At 38.5% G+C, this 17,791-nt stretch overlaps 1 protein-coding gene and 1 pseudogene across 13 annotated transcripts in view; both read right to left on the bottom strand.

Annotated features, from left to right (window-relative positions):
- TOP6BL (TOP6B like initiator of meiotic double strand breaks) overlaps positions 1-17,791 on the bottom strand; it is a 94,836-nt gene that overhangs the window by 23,726 nt on the left and 53,319 nt on the right. For 12 of the 13 annotated variants that reach the window (XM_057725562.1, XM_057725553.1, XM_057725555.1 and 9 more), the window contains 2 exons: positions 5,236-5,387; positions 1,142-1,288 (listed from right to left, as the gene is read on the bottom strand). In XM_057725562.1, the coding sequence (XP_057581545.1) occupies positions 1,142-1,288; positions 5,236-5,387 (299 nt within the window). The remainder of the gene's footprint in view (positions 1-1,141; positions 1,289-5,235; positions 5,388-17,791) is intronic. The other variant, XM_057725552.1, reaches the window with a different exon arrangement.
- Positions 339-977, bottom strand: LOC130847993 (mediator of RNA polymerase II transcription subunit 20-like; annotated as a pseudogene).

Here is a 17,791-nt window from a genome sequence, read left to right as displayed (position 1 = left end):
TTGGTGATACAGACTGCCTTCCCTACCGTCACTAGGCAAGGACACTCCCTTCCTACCTTTTGCCCTAAAGCAGGAAAGCTCCAAACTACTCCATTTTTCATAATTACTGGTCTTGAGGACAGGCCAAGTCCAGCAAGGCAGGGGGTAAAACAGCTGTTGGAGGCTGTGTGTGAAGGTCAGGGGAGGGGAGTCCAGAGCCCCAGAACAAAAGTCACGAAAGAGGGAGGGAAATCCTCCCGTCTTCCCTGGGTTTCTGGGGTACAGAGGCCTGGGGGTGCAGCACCTTCTCCTCCTGTGGAGTCCCCATGGTGACAGCTCAGCCGGGCAGCTGCCAATCACTAATGAATCCCCGCCACCGGCACCTGCTGCTGCTTGCGGATCTTATTGAAGAGTTCCATGTACTGGACCATGGTGTCTGCTGGGCTGTAGACTGCGTCGTGCCTGTCCCCAAACACTGCAGGAGCCCCTGGGGTGTGGCTGCCTAGAAAGCTCTGCAGGAACTCGAGCAGCAGGCTCCAGCAGTCGTTAGCTACCACACAGGGGCCATACTCCACCTCCACGGAGATGTCTCGGGCACTGGGCCCCATTGTAACCGTGCCCACCTTCACTAGGAAGTCACAGTACTAGTAATGGGTGCCCCGGGTCTCAATCTTACTGGCCTTGGCACTCTGGAAAAAGCCCTTGAGTTTCACCATGAGCACATCAATGCTGGTGTCGGCAACAAGGCAAGGGCCATTCTCAAAGAGGGCGAAGCAGCTCAAAGGGTGCTCAGAATTGTGCATCACATACATCAGCTTCCCGGCCTGACCTTGGCTGCCAAAGGTAGAGGCAGCCGTGTGGTAGGTCTCACAGTCCACACAAAATGTTCCCTGCTTCTCTGCTCCAAGCATCTCCAGTTTCCGGGTGAAGAGCTCCTCGGTCTGCTGGACACTCTTGCCCTTGGCCACGGGCATCTGGGACACACAAGTCACTCCCATGGTGTCGGGCCAGGACGATGGGAGGATCAAACAACTGAAATGCAGTGTTCTCAGGCAGTCCACACAAGGTGAAGCCACCTAGCTAATGCAAGCTGCGATGGAGCTGCTTGTTCTCTTAACATCTAAGCACACCCAAGCTAGCAGCCCCATTCTCCTATACCTACCCCAGAGTTCCATTTTCTGGACTGGAAATCCACTGCAGAAATCCACAAAGAGAAAAAGCAGCAGAGTCTGTCCCTGGGAGTCCATATTCTGAGTCTGACCTCCCTCGCTGGATTCCACCTGATAACTCACATCTGGAAGCACCAAATCTAGAGGACAAGATATTACAGAGTATCCTCAGATAAGTAAAGCCCTCAAAATCCTAAGTGAGTAAAGAAAACCATACCTCAAACAATGAGAAATCTGAGATAGATCTAAATTTGAACACTCCTCCTCCTCCTGAATCTGTTTCTCTACCCACATGATGGAAGCAAATAATAGTGACTCACAGGAAGAACATCAAAATAACAACTGGGTGTGTAAAATGCAAACCAAACAGTGTTCCTTAGAATTTACTGGGGAGCATCATACAATAAATTCATTCATTCCTCATATGAGTTTCTAAGGTAGGAATTGCTAGTAAGAGTAGTGATAAGGATAACAGCTAACTTGTACTGAATGCTGGCTATGTGCCAGGTGCCACATTAAATTCCTGGCATGTACTATTTCAACATTTAGACTTCAACACACGATGGTATGGGACCTAGTCTTATACTCTACAGACAAGAAAAGAGGCACAGATAGGTTAGATATATTGCCCAATATGAGACAGTAAGTGGTGGAACTATTTTAGACTAACTCCAGAATGTGCGCTCTCAACCACAATGCTATATAATATTTGTATTCCCAAGTAATCTGATCCCTATGGTCACATTCTAGCACCTTAATCTTTTAGAATACAATCATTATAGTCCTAAATTCTGTACAGGTCCATATAGAGAAGTACTTCCATGTGGGTCCTGGTTCTGTCTTTCAGAGTAATGAGGGAAGGCGATGTGGGGACATTTTCTATGGAATGCATTTCCAAAATCAACTGAGAATGTTTAGGCATCACAAATTGGCAAAAACTGAAGGAAACCAATAAAGCATGAAAATAAAAATAAAAGAGAAAAGAAGATATGGAGAGCCCTAAAGATTTAGAAAATCCTGATATCATGACATCCTATCTGTTAAGACCAAAAATTCTTTTTTATTTTTTCAGAGACATTAATGGTTTAATGGATAGGGGGACCTTACATGCCTGAAGCAAGGTCCTGGAGTGACACCCCCACTGTGTGCAGCAGACAGCAGGCAGGACATGGTTACCAAAATCCGGAGAAACTTTTAGGTAGACATTCCCCAAACATAATTATTCCTACAGAGTTTACCTAAAGGCTCTTTTCTCATTTACATTTACTTAAAACTTCATCATATCAAGCTATTCTCCTTGCTGACAAATTTGCAACAGATATAAAAGGTTTTATTTGATCTCAAAATAAGCCTAGGTACAACAGAAGTATTATACTTAACATTGATGACTCTAAAGACATGTCCATACTAATCAAACCAACAAGCTTAAACTAGCTTCAATATCAGATATCGATTCAGTACTGAATATTTCCCAGATCGGGTGAACCTGAAATTCATTCTGGAGTTCCTTTTATATTTCTGAAAATTTATATGAGTGCTTAATTTCTTTTAAGCCAATTAGACAGAACTCATCCACAAACCAATCTTGGCAGTGCCATTTGGAGGCAGAGACACCAAGGTATACATAGACACACATTTATTTATATGGACACAGAGATCTCACAGTTTTCTTGCTAGAGTTTAAAAAGGCCTCTTTTTTTTTTTTTCCTTCACTCTCAGGGATCACAGGTGATTAAATTTCCTGAGAGCTCAGGTAGATCATTTACATCTCAAAGGCACAGGAAGAGAAATATCATCTTTCTACCAAGCTAACTTTCTCTAAGGGCACATGCAAAAACCATTTTTTAGAAGTCAAAATAGTCCCATCTTGGACATTTTCAGGAATTTTTTTTTTCATTTTCTAAATAGCCAATTCAGTTTAAACAAATAACAGTAATAGATAATAATGGATATCATTCACTCACATTTACTTGCCTCACTTTCAGAGGAACATGAATCACCATGCAAGTTACTAAGACCCCCTAAAGAGAGTGAAAGCCAGGAAGCAAGAACAGGATTTGGACTCAGGTACTGAGACACACACACACACACACAAACACACACACACACACACACGTGCGCGCGCACGTGCCCTCCCAAGATAAAAGCCAAACCAATTCCCAAAGGCTCACTTCATTACAACAGCAAAGCCAGTAGGGGACATTGTTCTCTTAATACATCTTCCACAGTTTGCCAGAGGAGAGTAGGTATATCCCCTTCATTGGGCCAGGCAGCACAGTAGGCAGCCATTACCCAAGAGAGCAGGGAAAGCACTTTGCCCTCATTGATGGCCCCATATAAGTGCTGCTGGAGGTCTGGGTGGCTAGTCACAGATGCCATCTTTGACATTTCTTGGCCAGTTAAACGTAACGTCTTCCCTGACGCCTGGGCACCTAACCTTTGCTTCCACTGTTAGCTCAGTCTGTGGCCTTTCTTAATATAAAAAGCAAAGGCCAGCCCACAGCTGTGGCCACAGCCTTATTAAGACCAAACATTCTGCAACCTAAATGCCCATCAACAAATGAATGGATAAAGAAGATGTGGCATATATATACAATGGAATATTACTCAGCTACAAAAAGGAATGAGATGGAACTATATGTAATGAGGTGGATAGACCTAGACTCTGTCATACAGAGTGAAGTAAGTCAGAAAGAGAAAGACAAATATTGTATGCTAACTCATATATACAGAATCTAAAAATGGTACTGATGAGCTCAGTGACAAGATAAGAACAAGGATGCAGATGCAGAGAATGGACTGGAGAACTCGAGGTTTGGGGGGGCGGGGGCGTGAAGGGGAAGCTGAGACAAAGTGAGAGAGTAGCATAGACATATATATACTACCAACTGTAAAATAGATAGCCAGTGGGAAGTTGTTGTATAACAAAGGGAGTTCAATTCGAGGATGGATGATGCCTTAGAGGACTGGGACGGGCAGGGTGGGGGGCAGTTGAGGGAGGGAGGGAATACAGGGATATGTGTATAAATACAGATGATTGAACTTAGAAAAAAAATGGTTAAACTGGTAAATTTTCTGTTATATATATTTTACCACAATAAAAAATTTAATGAAGGAAAAAAAAAAAAAGACCAAATATTCTTCACAAAACCACTTATCTATAGAAGCCCAAGGACACCTTCCTTTCATTCCACCATCTGGAATAACTACCTACTCAGGATAAAAAGAGCCTTACTCTGAGGCCTACTTCCTAGATGAAGATTCCATCTTTCCCCCGGAGACAATTTCCTAAACCAGGAGGCTTCAATCTCCTCATAGCAGTCATAGCTCTAGAATACCTCCTCCCTACTGGTGAACTTCCTCAGGATCCAGTTGAACATACTGCCTTCTAAATTTCAAAGGATTCTAGCTAACAACAGTCAAGCTCAAGACTATAAAGCTCCTAGACATCGGCTCATGGTTGCATATTCCTATTCCTCAGTTTTATTTGTTGGTGCAATTATTAAGCATCCAACTTTCAGCATGATTCACCCAAAGCAATGTGGTTAGGTGCTATATGAACTGTGCAGTCAGCTTCCTAGATTTATTACTGCATGGTTTATACTCCCGCCTTGCTTTTCTGTAGTAGTATAATTTTTCTAAGTAATTTTATATGGATTTTCTCATTTCATTGGGAAATATTTCTCTTCCACAATAGTTCAAAGATGTCATTGCAACTTTACCAACCATTCTAAAACCCCAGAGTTGATGGATTAAGGTACAACAAAAACCCTCTGAGCAAGTCCCTAGAAGGTGAAGGCCCACAAGAGGACCAGGAATAGAGGAGGCAGTAGAAACGAGAGGAGAACCAGCAGCAACGTGTAATGCCAAAAAGGTTAGGCTTGGATGGGCCTCTTCCTGTTGACACCTGTTTGACTCACTTCATGTGGACTCTCAAACTTAGCCAGACTCCCACCTGTATCCCTCAGTAAGCCATCAGATTACTAGGTCCTATCCTTATATACATTTGCTATTTATATTTTCTTGCATTTCTCTAATATTCTCCAGATTTCTTTAGTCCTATGAAAATGAAGAGAGAGCGATTTACCTCTATCTAAATTGAGATCCAAATTGGGCACCAAACACAAGTGGTATTTCTTCCAGTCAATGAAATAAGAGGTATCTTTGAAGACAGGAGAAGTTGGTGTCTCCGGGTTTGGCAATATCAGAGGCAGACCTGAAGGTCCATATAGAAATATGTACAGTTGCTAAAGAAAACTGCAAAATTTTAATTTTTCCTGACTACGTATTCATTTGCATAAAACAAACACGACACTGACCTGGTTCACACCCTCAGAAATAAACCAGCGTGCTAGGTGATTACATATTAAGCCTCTTCCACATTCAGGATAGGTGTGAGGCACCAGAGACAGATCCACTAGAATCCCCAGGAATTTATTTTGGATTTAATGAGTGTGAGCTACAAGTATAGTGTTGGGACAATTCCTTTATTTATTTATCCTACTCATTAAATCACAGGTTTGAATGGTACCACAGGCTAAACACTATACTAAGTTCCAGGGATACGCAGATGAATGTAGAGATTTAATACCTACCTTCAAGCTATATTTATAGTATGGGAGATACACATAAACACCAGTAAACTGTAATATGATGTGACACGTGCTAGAATAAGAGTATATACAAAGGAGTATTTCTCAGTAAGTGTTCGAGTGTATTCAGATTGAGAAGGAAACCCTTCACCTTCTCCAACTTACTCTCTAATCAAGAAGATGGTTAGGAAACCCTAAAATGGTTTCCTTCTCTTGACTTTCCATTCCCAACATCACCCACCCCTTAACCCAGTGTTTCTCAACCTTAGCACGTTGACACTTTGGGCCAGATGATTCTTTATTGTGGGGCTGTCCTGTGCATTGTAGGATGTTGAGCAGTATCCCTGGCCTCTACCCATTAGATGCCAATGTCACCTCTCCCTCCAGTCATAAGGATCAAAATGTCTCCAGACATTGCCAAATGTCTTCTGGGGGCAAAATTACCCAGTTAAGAACCACGGCCTAACCTTTTTTGTCCCGTGAACCAAAGCTAATAAGACCAAAATACATATTTCCTTTATCTTTCTGTTTTCATCCTCTTTTTAATAGGGCAAACATGAGGCATTAAGTGTGAAGATTAAAATCCTTACCCAGTAGGCACTGGGGCATTACGGAAGGTCACAACAGAGCAAAGGGAGGCACTGCCTATAAATGAAGTCTCCATCTCAAATCCAAGAAGGCATTAACACATGAGCTAAGGCTAACACATTCACTGTTTAGAGCCAGGGGAGCTTTAAGGTGCTGCAGACTCAGAATAAGAGTGGGGTGTCTGAAGAGTCAAAATGTATGACTGTTTTTAAATTGGGTCATTTAAACTATTTACATTTAATATGAATACTGTTATGGTTGAGTTTATCATCTTGTTGCCTGTTGTCTATTTGTTACTTGTATTTTATTTCCTTTTTCTTCTTTTCTATTTTTGGATTCTATTTTGGATTGGGTATTTTTTATAATTCCATTTTATCCCCTTTTTCGACTTATTAGTTATAACTCTTTGTGGTATTAAGGATTGCTTTAGGCTTTATAGTATACAACTCTAACTTATCACAGTCTGCCTTCAAGTAATATTGTAACAGTTCACACACATATAGCATTGCGAACCCTTCAACAATATACTTCCATTTCTCCCCCCTTGGCTTTTGTGCTATTGTCACACATTTTACTTCTACACATGTTGTAAGTCTTACACACTGCTGATATTTTTGAACAATTATCTTCTGAAGAGATTTTTTAAATAGGACAAAAATCTTTTATATCTATGCAAATAGCCATGATTTCCAGTGGTCTTCTTTACTTGGGTAGATCCAAAATTCCATCTGGTACCATCTTCCTTCCGCCTGAAGCATTTCCTTTAATGTTTTTTATAATGCAGGTCTCCTGGTGATTAAGTCTTTTGTATGTCTGAAATATTCTTTACTTTGCCTTAATTTTTGAAAAGTATTTTCTCTTGGTATACAATCCCATGTTAACAGTTTTTTTCTTTCCTTTTACTACTTTAAAGATGTTGCTCCACTTTCTTCTGGCTTACACTGTTTTCAGTGAGAAATCTGTGGTAATTCTTATCCTTGTTCCTCAATACGTAATGTGTCTTTTTATGTCTAGCTGTTTTTAAGATTTTTTTCTTTATTACTGGCTTTAAGCAATTTGATTATGGTGTGACTTGGTATTAATTTTCTTCATGCTTCTTATGTTTAGGGTTCATTGATCTTCTTGGATCTGCAGGTTTACAGTTTTCATCAAATTTGGAAATTTGGGGAACATTATTTCCTCAAATGTTTTATCTGCCCTGCCTCCCTACAGGACTCCAATTACACATCCCTGAATTAGCCCACTTGAAGTTATCCCATAGTTCACTGTTGCTTTATTTTTTTAGTCTTTTTTTTCCTCTGTATTTCACTTTAGTTTCTAGTGTTGTGTCTTCAAGTTCACTAATCTTTCCTTCTGCAATGTGTAAATTTGTCATCAATTTCATTCAGTATATTTTCATCCTAAAAATTATAATTTTTTCCTCTAGCAGTTCAATTTGGGTCTTTTTAAAATCTCTTCCATCTCTTTACATAATATGTTCAATCTTTCCTTTCACTTTTTGAACATGAAATACAGTTATAACTGTTTTAATATCCTTGTTTACTAATTCTATCACTTGTGTTATTTCTGGGAAGGTTTCCATTGATTGAAACTTTTCTTTCATTATGGGCCCTATTTTCCTGCTTGTTTTCATGCCAAGTAATTTCTTATGGAATGCCCAGCATTGTGAAGTTTACCCTGTTGGGTGCAGAATATTTTTGTATTCCTATAAATATTCTTGAACTTTTTTTCTGGGACACTGTGCAGTTATTTGGAAACAGTTTCAGTCTTACTGGTCTTACTTTTAAGCTTTGATAGGTGGGACCAGAGAATCCTATAGGCTATGGCTAACTTTTCCCCACTACTCAGGCAAACCCTTCTTAGGACTCCACCTCATGCCTTAAGAAGTATGAGGCTTTCCACCCTACCTGATAGGAATGGGAACTATTCTCAGCTCTGTGTGCACTTCAGGGATCCTCCTGTACCTGGAACTCTATCTCTATGTATTTATTTCCTCTTCAGTACTCTTTCCTATAAATCCTAGCTGTCTAGACCTCCCTGAACTCTGAACTTTGTCTCCTCAACTCAGAGAGATCCATCAGATTCCAGGTGGGTATCCCCTCCTGGTGCTGTAGCCTGGAACTTCTCTCTACACAGTACAGTGGGGCAATCACAGGGTTCACGTGTTTGTTTCTCCTCTTTCCAGAGCCACTGTCTTGCATTATCTGTTGTGTAATATCTGAAAACTGTTGTTTAATATAATTTGTCCATTTTTTCTAGTTGTTCAAGGTAGGAAAATAAATCCAGTCCCTGTTATTTGATCATGGTTGGAAGTGGAAGTTCCCAAATCCTTTGACATAATCTCATTGGCCTTTGATAACTTCCTTGCTTTCTGGCCCAACAAGATACTCAGCTCATCTTGTACATTTCTACTTTAGGCCCAGAACCAGCCATTTGCCCTTTTTTAGTGAGCAGTGGTATTTAGAGAACATTCAGAGTACCAGGAGTGTTTATTGCTTCTAAGTTTTGTTAAGTGAACAGAGCTAAGAAATATATAATTTTTAAAGTCAGAAAAATTGGGGATTCACATTGGTATTTTCAATTCTGTCTTAAGGTTACTTTAAAAAATTCTTATTTCTTTGAATTTACACTCATATATCTTCTATCTTATGCTAAAAATTTTGGTTGCTAACAATGGTAACATAATTACTTCTTTGTTTTTAAATAAGTATGTTCACAATTTCAATATAATAATACCACTATTATTACTAAGAATTAAGATCACATACTGAACGTTAAGAGTTTTTCGCAGTTCACTTTCTCCTTGGAGTATATCCCACCAAGAATGTATAATCAAAACACTATATCAGCTGAATTAATTCTTCTTCTTGTATGGATTATGACACTAATATAATATATAGGTTCATTATCTTTTATCTTGAAAAATGTCTTTACTGGGTATGGAATTCTAGGTTGATGATTATTTTATGTCAGGACATTAACACTATTATTCTACTACTTTCTGTTCATATGAAGAAGTCAGCTTGTTCATATGAAGAAGTCAGTCAGTTTCTCTTTTGAAGAAAATCTGTCTTTCCTGGCTGATTTTAAGGCTTTTGTTTTTGTCTTTGATCTTCTACAGGAGTGGGTATCTTTTTATTTATTCCGCTTGATTGTTGAGCTTTGAAATCTGTTTTACTGGCTTCAGCCATTAACTCTTCAAATATGGTTTCTGGCCCATTTTCTCTCTCTTCTCCTTTGGAGCATGAATTAGACGTTAGCCTGTCTCACTGTTTCCTCCCACTGTTAACCTCTCTTCTGTATTCTCCATTTTTTGTCTTATTTTGCTTTATTTTGCTAAGTTTTTGCTATCCTTATATTTTAGTTTGCAAATTCAGTTATGCCGTGTCTAATTTGCTGTTAAACCTGCCTATTGAATTTCAATATTGGTTATTGTATATTTTGGTTCCACAATTTGGTTCTTTTTAAAATTACGTCACATTTAATAGTTTCAGTTCCCTGGCAAAATTTTTAAGCTTGGCTTTCATTTTCATAAACATAGTAAGCATAGTTTTTTTATTTTTAAAATCAATGTCTGATATTACCAATATATGGAGTTGCAGTGCATGTTGCCATTGCTTTGGTTTTTTGCTAGCTCTTGTTCATGCCTCCTTGTCTTCTCTTGCACCTGACTGTGTTGTGTGTGTGTATGTGTGTGTATGCACGTGGGAGCTGGATGTTATATTTGAGAAAGTATTTGTTAAATAATTTGAAGCACAGATGCAGTTATCTTCCTCTAGCAAGAATTTTTGTTTGCTTCTACAACATCAGGGAGAATTAGAAATTTAGAATCATCTTAATCCAATTTCAAAGTTTAAGATTTTCTGACCTGCCTAAATTACCCCGAAAACCAAACCACTGAAGGATGGTTTATTTCAGGTTCAGCTTACTCCTTAATATATAGCTTTTTAGTTATTCCTGTCCGAAACAAGAGGTGTTTTTAACAGCACCCCCAAGTTCAGCAGGCCCTGAACTCTTTGGTCCTCTTCTTCTGCATTGATTCAGAAGTTCTTAGCCTCTTAGCTGCTTGCTCTAATTGACAAATGACCCCAGGGCAAAAGAGGGTCAATACTGGGCTCAGCTTTTTGTAATTCCTTTCTTTCCTAAATCATGGCCCAGAAATTCCTCTCTATTCACTAGCTCTTAGATACATTTATGATGTCTTAATATTTCATCCAGCCTTTGTCTTCAACAGGAGGGTTGGTCTAAATTACCTAGTTTGCCATTTTCAGAAATTGAAATCCTACCAGTTTTCATAGTTAGCTCTCTGTCTACTAAAACATCACCTCCCATGATCATAATATTTAAAATAACATCCCCTGCATTATTTTATCTTCACTGCACTTATCACTATATAACATCCATTTATTTATTAAATTTTCCCATGAAAATGTAAACTCCAAGAGGATAGAAAATTTGTCTTATCCTCTCTGGAGAATGGGATGAGAAGGAAGAAGAAACTTTCATATTTTACTTTATAATCTTCTGTATGATCTAAACATTAAGAAAAACATGTTTGGGGACTTCTCTGGGGGCGCAGTGGTTAAGAATCCACCTGCCAATGCAGGGGACACGGGTTCAATCACTGGTCTGGGAAGATCCTACATGCCACAGAGCAAGTAAGCCCGTGAGCCACAACTATTGAGCCCACATGCCACAACTACTGAAGCCCGCGTGCCTAGAGCCCATGCTCTGCTACTACAGAAGCCAGCGCAATGAAGAGTAACCCCTGCTTGCCACAACTAGAGAAAGCCCGTGTGCAACAACAAAGACCCAACACAGCCAATAAATAAATAAATAAATAATTTTTAAAAAGACCCAATGCAGCCAAAAAATAATAAATAAATAAATATGAGAAACATGTTCTAAAATATGAAAGTGTTCATGCATAGTCTGTATCACTATGCTGGCTCCTTCCTCCTCCCTGAAAATATTTTCAGCTGACATGTAACATACCATGATCTCGGCCCTCTTCTGTTTTTGATGTCTATACTCTACTAGAACTTCATTTACTCCTACAGCTTCAATCATATAATAATAATACTACTGAATATTTATCGTACACTTATTATGTGTCAGGCAATATGCTAGGAGCTTCACATGGATAATTATATAGTTAATCCTAAAACAAACAAACCCCAAAAGAATAACAACAAAAACCTTTGCAAGGGAAAATAAATAAGTCTATGAGGTAGATATTATTATCCCCATATTAAAGCTGAGGGAATAAAGGCATAGGCTGGTTAAGTAAGTTGTGCAAAGTCACGTAGCTAGTTAGTGGTGAATCTAGCATTTTCACTCCTGTGTCATGCTCTAACCACAGCACATACTGTCTATACTATACTTACCTCTGGAGAAAACTCTGAGGCTCTAAAGCCTATATCTCTAAATCTGACCACTTCCAAATTCCAAACCAAAATTTCTATGTGGCTGCCTGCCATTTTTAAAGGATGTCCTGCAGGCACCATAAATGCAACATATGTAAAGCCAAACTAATCTTCTTTACTCCTCAAATCTGCTATTTATAATTTTCATCTTGTTGCCAGTTTCATTATTCTGTCAGCCATCCACGGAAATCTTTTTTAACAGCTTTACTGAGATTTAATTTACATATCATACAAACCACCCATTTAAAGTGTACAATTAAGATAAGCAAAAGTTAAGAGCATTCAGCACCACCAAACCAGCCTTACAACAATTGCTAAAGGCACTTCTCTAAGCAGGAAACAAAAGAGAATGAAAAGACCTACGAAAACAAACCCAAAACAATTAAGAAAATGGTAATAGGAACATACATGTCAATAATCACCTTAAATGTAAATAGATTAAATGCTCCAACCAAAAGACACAGACTGGTTGAATGGATACAAAAACAACACCCTTCTATATGCTGTCTACAAGAAACCCACTTCAGACCAAGGGACACATATAGACTGAAAGTAAGGGGATGGAAAAAGATACTCCATGCAAATGGAAGCCAAAAGAAAGCTGGAGTAGCAATACTCATATCAGACAAATTAGACTTTAAAGTAAAGACTATTACAAGAGACAAGGAAGGACACTACATAATGATCAAGGGATCCATCCAAGAAGAAGATATAACAATTGTAAATATCTATGAACCCAACATAGGAGCACCTCAATATATATGGCAAATGCTAACAGCCATAAAAGGGGAAATTGACAGTAACACAATAGCAGTAGGAGACTTTAACACCCCACTTACATCAATGGACAGATCATCCAAACAGAAAATAAATAAGGACACACAAGCTTTAAATGACACATTAGACCATCTCAACTTAATTGATATTTATAGGACATTCCATCCAAAAACTACAGAATACACTTTCTTCTCAAGTGCACATGGAACATTCTCCAGGATAGATCACATCTTGGGTCACAAATCAAGCCTTGGTAAATTCAAAAAAATTGAAATTGTATCAAGCATTTTCTCTGACCACAATGCCATGAGACTAGATATCAATTACAGGAAAAAAAACTGTAAAAAAATACAACCACATGGAGACTAAACAATACACTGTTAAACAACCAAGAAATCACTAAAGAAATCAAAGAGGAAATAAAAAAATACCTAGAAACAAATGACAATGAAAACACAATGACCCAAAACTTATGGGATGCAGCAAAAGCAGTCCTAAGAGGGAAGTTTATAGCAATACAGTCCTACCTCTGGAAACAAGAAAAATATCGAATAAACAACCTAACCTTACACCTAAAACAACTAGAGAAAAAAGAACAAAAAAACCCCAAAGTGATCAGAAGGAAAGAAATCATAAAGATCAGATCAGAAATAAATGAAAAAGAAATGAAGGAAACAATAGCAAAGATCAATAAAACTAAAAGCTGGTTCTTTGAGAAGATAAACAAAATTGATAAACCATTAGCCAGACTTATCAGGAAAAAAAGGGAGAAGATGCAAATCAACAGAATTAGAAATGCAAAAGGAGAAGTAACAACGGACACCACAGAAATACAAAAGATCATGAGAGACTACTACAAGCAACTATATGCCAATACATTGGATAACCTGGAAGAAATGGATAAATTCTTAGAAAAGTACAATCTTCCAAAACTGAACCAGGAAGAAATAGAACATATGAACAGACCAATCACAAGTACACAAACAAAAGCCCAGGGCCAGATGACTTCACAGGCGAATTCTATCAAACATTTAGAGAAGAGCTAACACCTATCCTTCACAAACTCTTCCAAATTATAGCAGAAGGAGGAACACTCCCAAACTCATTCTACGAGGCCACCATCACCCTGATACCAAAACCAGGCAAAGATGTCACAAAAAAAGAAAATTACAGACCAATATCGCTGATGAATATAGATGCAAAAATCCTCAACAAAATACTAGCTAACAGAATCCATCAGCACATTAAAAAGATCATCCACCATGATCAAGTGGGGTTTATCCCTGGAATGCAAGGATTCTTTAATATACGCAAATCAATCAATGTGATACACAATATTAACAAATTGAAAGATAAAAACCATATGATAATCTCAATAGATGCAGAAAAAGCTTTTGACAAAATTCAACATCCATTTATGATAAAAGCTCTCCAGAAAATGGGCATAGAAGGAAATTATCTCAACATAATAAAAGCCATATATGAGAAACCAAAAGCCAACATCATTCTAAATGGGGAAAAACTGAAAGAATTCCCTCTAAGAACAGGAACAAGACAAGGGTGTCTACTCTCACCATTATTATTCAACATAGTTTTGGAAGTTTTAGCCACAGCAATCAGAGAAGAAAAAGAAATAAAAGGAATACAAATTGGAAAAGAAGAAGTAAAATTGTCACTCGTTGCAGATGACATGAGATTATACATAGAAAACCCTAAAGACTCTACCAGAAAACTGCTAGCACTAATTGATGAGTTTAGTAAAGTAGCAGGATACAAAATTAATGCACAGAAATCTCTTGCATTCCTATACACTAACAACGGAAGAGCAGAAAGAGAAATTAAGGAAACTCTCCCATTCACCATTGCAACCAAAAGAATCAAATACCTAGGAATAAACCTGCCTAAGGAGGCAAAAGATCTGTATGCAGAAAACTTTAAGACATTGATGAAGAAATCAAAGACGACACAAACAGATGGAGGGGCATACCATGTTCTTGGATTGGAAGAATCAACATAGTGAAAATGACTGTACTACCCAAAGCAATTTACAGATTCAATGCAATCCTGATCAAATTACCAATGGCATTTTTCACAGAACTAGCGCAAGAAATCTTACGATTTGTATGGAAACTCAAAAGACCCCAAATAGCCAAAGCAATCTTGAGAAGGAACAATGGAGTTGGCAGAATCAGGCTTCCTGACTTCAAACTATACTACAAGGCTATAGTGATCAAGACAGTATGGTACTGGCACAAAAATAGAAAGGAAGATCAATGGAATAGAATAAAGAACTCAGAAGTAAGCCCAAACACATATGGGCACCTCATCTTTGACAAAGGAGGCACGAATATACAATGGAAAAAAGACAGCCTCTTCAATAAGTGGTGCTGGGAAAACTGGACAGCTACATGTAAAAGAATGAAATTAGAACACTTCCTAACACCATACACAAAAATAAACTCAAAATGGATTAAAGACCTACACGTAAGGCCAGACACTATAAAACTCCTAGAGGAAAACATAGGCAGAACACTCTATGACATCCATCAAAGCAAGATCCCTTTTGACCCACCTCCTAGAATCAAGGAAATAAAATCAAGAATAAACAAATGGGACCTCATGAAACTTAAAAGCTTTAGCACAGCGAAAGAAACCATAAACAAGACTAAAAGGCAACCCTCAGAACGGGAAAAAACAGTTGCCTATGAAACAACGGACAAAGGATTAACCTCCAAAATATACAAGCAGCTCATGCAGCTTAATACCAAAAAAGCAAATAACACAATCCACAAATGGGCGGAAGACCTAAATAGACACTTCTCCAAAGAAGACATACAGATGGCCAACACACACATGAAAAGATGCGCAACATCACTAATCATCAGAGAAATGCAAGTCAAAGCCACAATGAGGTATCACCTCACACCAGTCAGAATGGCCATCATCACAAAATCTGGAAACAACAAATGTTGGAGAGGGTGTGGAGAAAAGGGAACTCTCCTGCATTGTTGGTGGGAATGTAAGTTGGTACAGCCATTATGGAAAACAGTTTGGAGGTTCCTGAAAAAACTACAAATAGAACTACCATATGATCCAGTAATCCCACTACTGGGCATATACCCAAAGAAAACCATAATCCCAAAAGAAACATGTACCATAATGTTTATTGCAGCACTATTTACAATAGCCAGGACATGGAAGCAACCGAAATGCCCATCAACAAACGAATGGATAAAGAAGATGTGGCATATATATACAATGGAATATTACTCAGCTATAAAAAGGGATGAGATGGAGCTATATGTAATGAGATGGATAGACCTACAGTCTGTCATACAGAGTGAAGTAAGTCAGAAAGAGAAAGACAAATATTGTATGCTAACTCACATAAACGGAACCTAAAAATGGTACTGATGAACTCAGTGACAAGAACAAGGACGCAGGTGCAGAGAATGGACTGGAGAACTCGAGGTTTGGGAGGGAGCGGGGGGTGAAGGGGAAGCTGAGACGAAGCGAGAGAGTAGCACAGACATATATATACTACCAACTGTAAAGTAGATAGCCAGTGGGAATTTGTTGTATAACAAAGGGAGTTCAACTCGAGGATGGAAGATGCCTTAGAGGACTGGGACGGGGAGGGTGGGGGGGACTCGAGGGAGGGTGGGGGGGAGTCAAGAGAGGGAGGGAATACGGGGATATGTGTATAAAAACAGATGATTGAACTTGGTGTACCCCCCCAAAAATAATAAATAAAATAAAATAAAATAAAAAAACAAACACACACACACACACACACAAAAAAGGAATCCAAATTGGAAAAGAAGAAGTAAAATTGTCACTCGTTGCAGATGACATGAGATTATACATAGAAAACCCTAAAGACTCTACCAGAAAACTGCTAGCACTAATCGATGAATTTAGTAAAGTAGCAGGATACAAAATTAACACACAGAAATCTCTTGCATTCCTATACACTAACAATGAAAGAACAGAAAGAGAAATTAAGGAAACTCTTCCATTTACCATTGCAACAAAAAGAATAAAATACCTAGGAATAAATCTGCCTAAGGAGGCAAAAGACCTGTATGCAGAAAACTGTAAGACACTGATGAAAGAAATCAAAGACGATACAAACAGATGGAGGGACATACCATGTTCTTGGATTGGAAGAATCAATATTGCGAAAATGACTATTTTACCCAGAGCAATTTACAGATTCAACGCAATCCCTATCAAATTACCAATGGCATTTTTCACAGAACTAGAACAAGAAATCTTACAATTTGTATGGAAACACAAAAGACCCCAAATAGCCAAAGCAATCTTGAGAAGGAAAGACGGAGTTGGTGGAATTAGGCTTCCTGACTTCAAACTATACTATAAGGCCACAGTGATCAAGACAGTATGGTACTGGCACAAAAATAGAAAGGAAGATCAATGGAACAGAATAGAGAACTCAGAGATAAACCCAGGCACACATGGGCAGCTTATCTTTGACAAAGGAAGTAAGAAAATACAATGGAAAAAAGACAGCCTCTTCAATAAGTGGTGCTGGGAAAATTGGACAGCAACATGTAAAAGAATGAAATTAGAACACTTCCTAACACCATACACAAAAATAAACTCAAAATGGATTAAAGACCTACACGTAAGGCCAGACACTATAAAACTCCTAGAGGAAAACATAGGCAGAACACTATGACATCCATCAAAGCAAGATCCTTTTTGACCCACCTCCTAGAATCATGGAAATAAAATCAAGAATAAACAAATGGGACCTCATGAAACTTAAAAGCTTTTGCATAGCGAAAGAAACCATAAACAAGACAAGAAGACAACCCTCAGAATGGGAGAAAATACTTGCCAATGAAGCAACGGACAAAGGATTAACCTCCAAAATATACAAGCAGCTCATGCAGCTTAATACCAAAAAAGCAAATAACACAATCCACAAATGGGCGGAAGACCTAAATAGGCATTTCTCCAAAGAAGACATACAGATGGCCAACACACACATGAAAAGATGCTCAATATCACTAATTATTAGAGAAATGCAAGTCAAAGCCACAACAAGGCATCACCTCACACCAGTCAGAATGGCCATCATCAAAATTCTAGAAGCAATAAATGTTGGAGAGGGTGTGGAAAAAGGGAACTCTCCTGCACTGTTGGTGGGAATGTAAGCTGGTACAGCCACTATGGAAAACAGTTTGGAGGTTCCTGAAAAAACTACAAATAGAACTACCATATGACCCAGTAA

Source organism: Hippopotamus amphibius, chromosome 3 (assembly GCF_030028045.1).
Source record: "Hippopotamus amphibius kiboko isolate mHipAmp2 chromosome 3, mHipAmp2.hap2, whole genome shotgun sequence".
In the NCBI taxonomy this organism is placed as follows: Eukaryota; Metazoa; Chordata; class Mammalia; order Artiodactyla; family Hippopotamidae; genus Hippopotamus; species Hippopotamus amphibius.
Note: the sequence above shows the minus strand (reverse complement) of the source record. Positions and strands in the feature narration are given on the sequence as shown.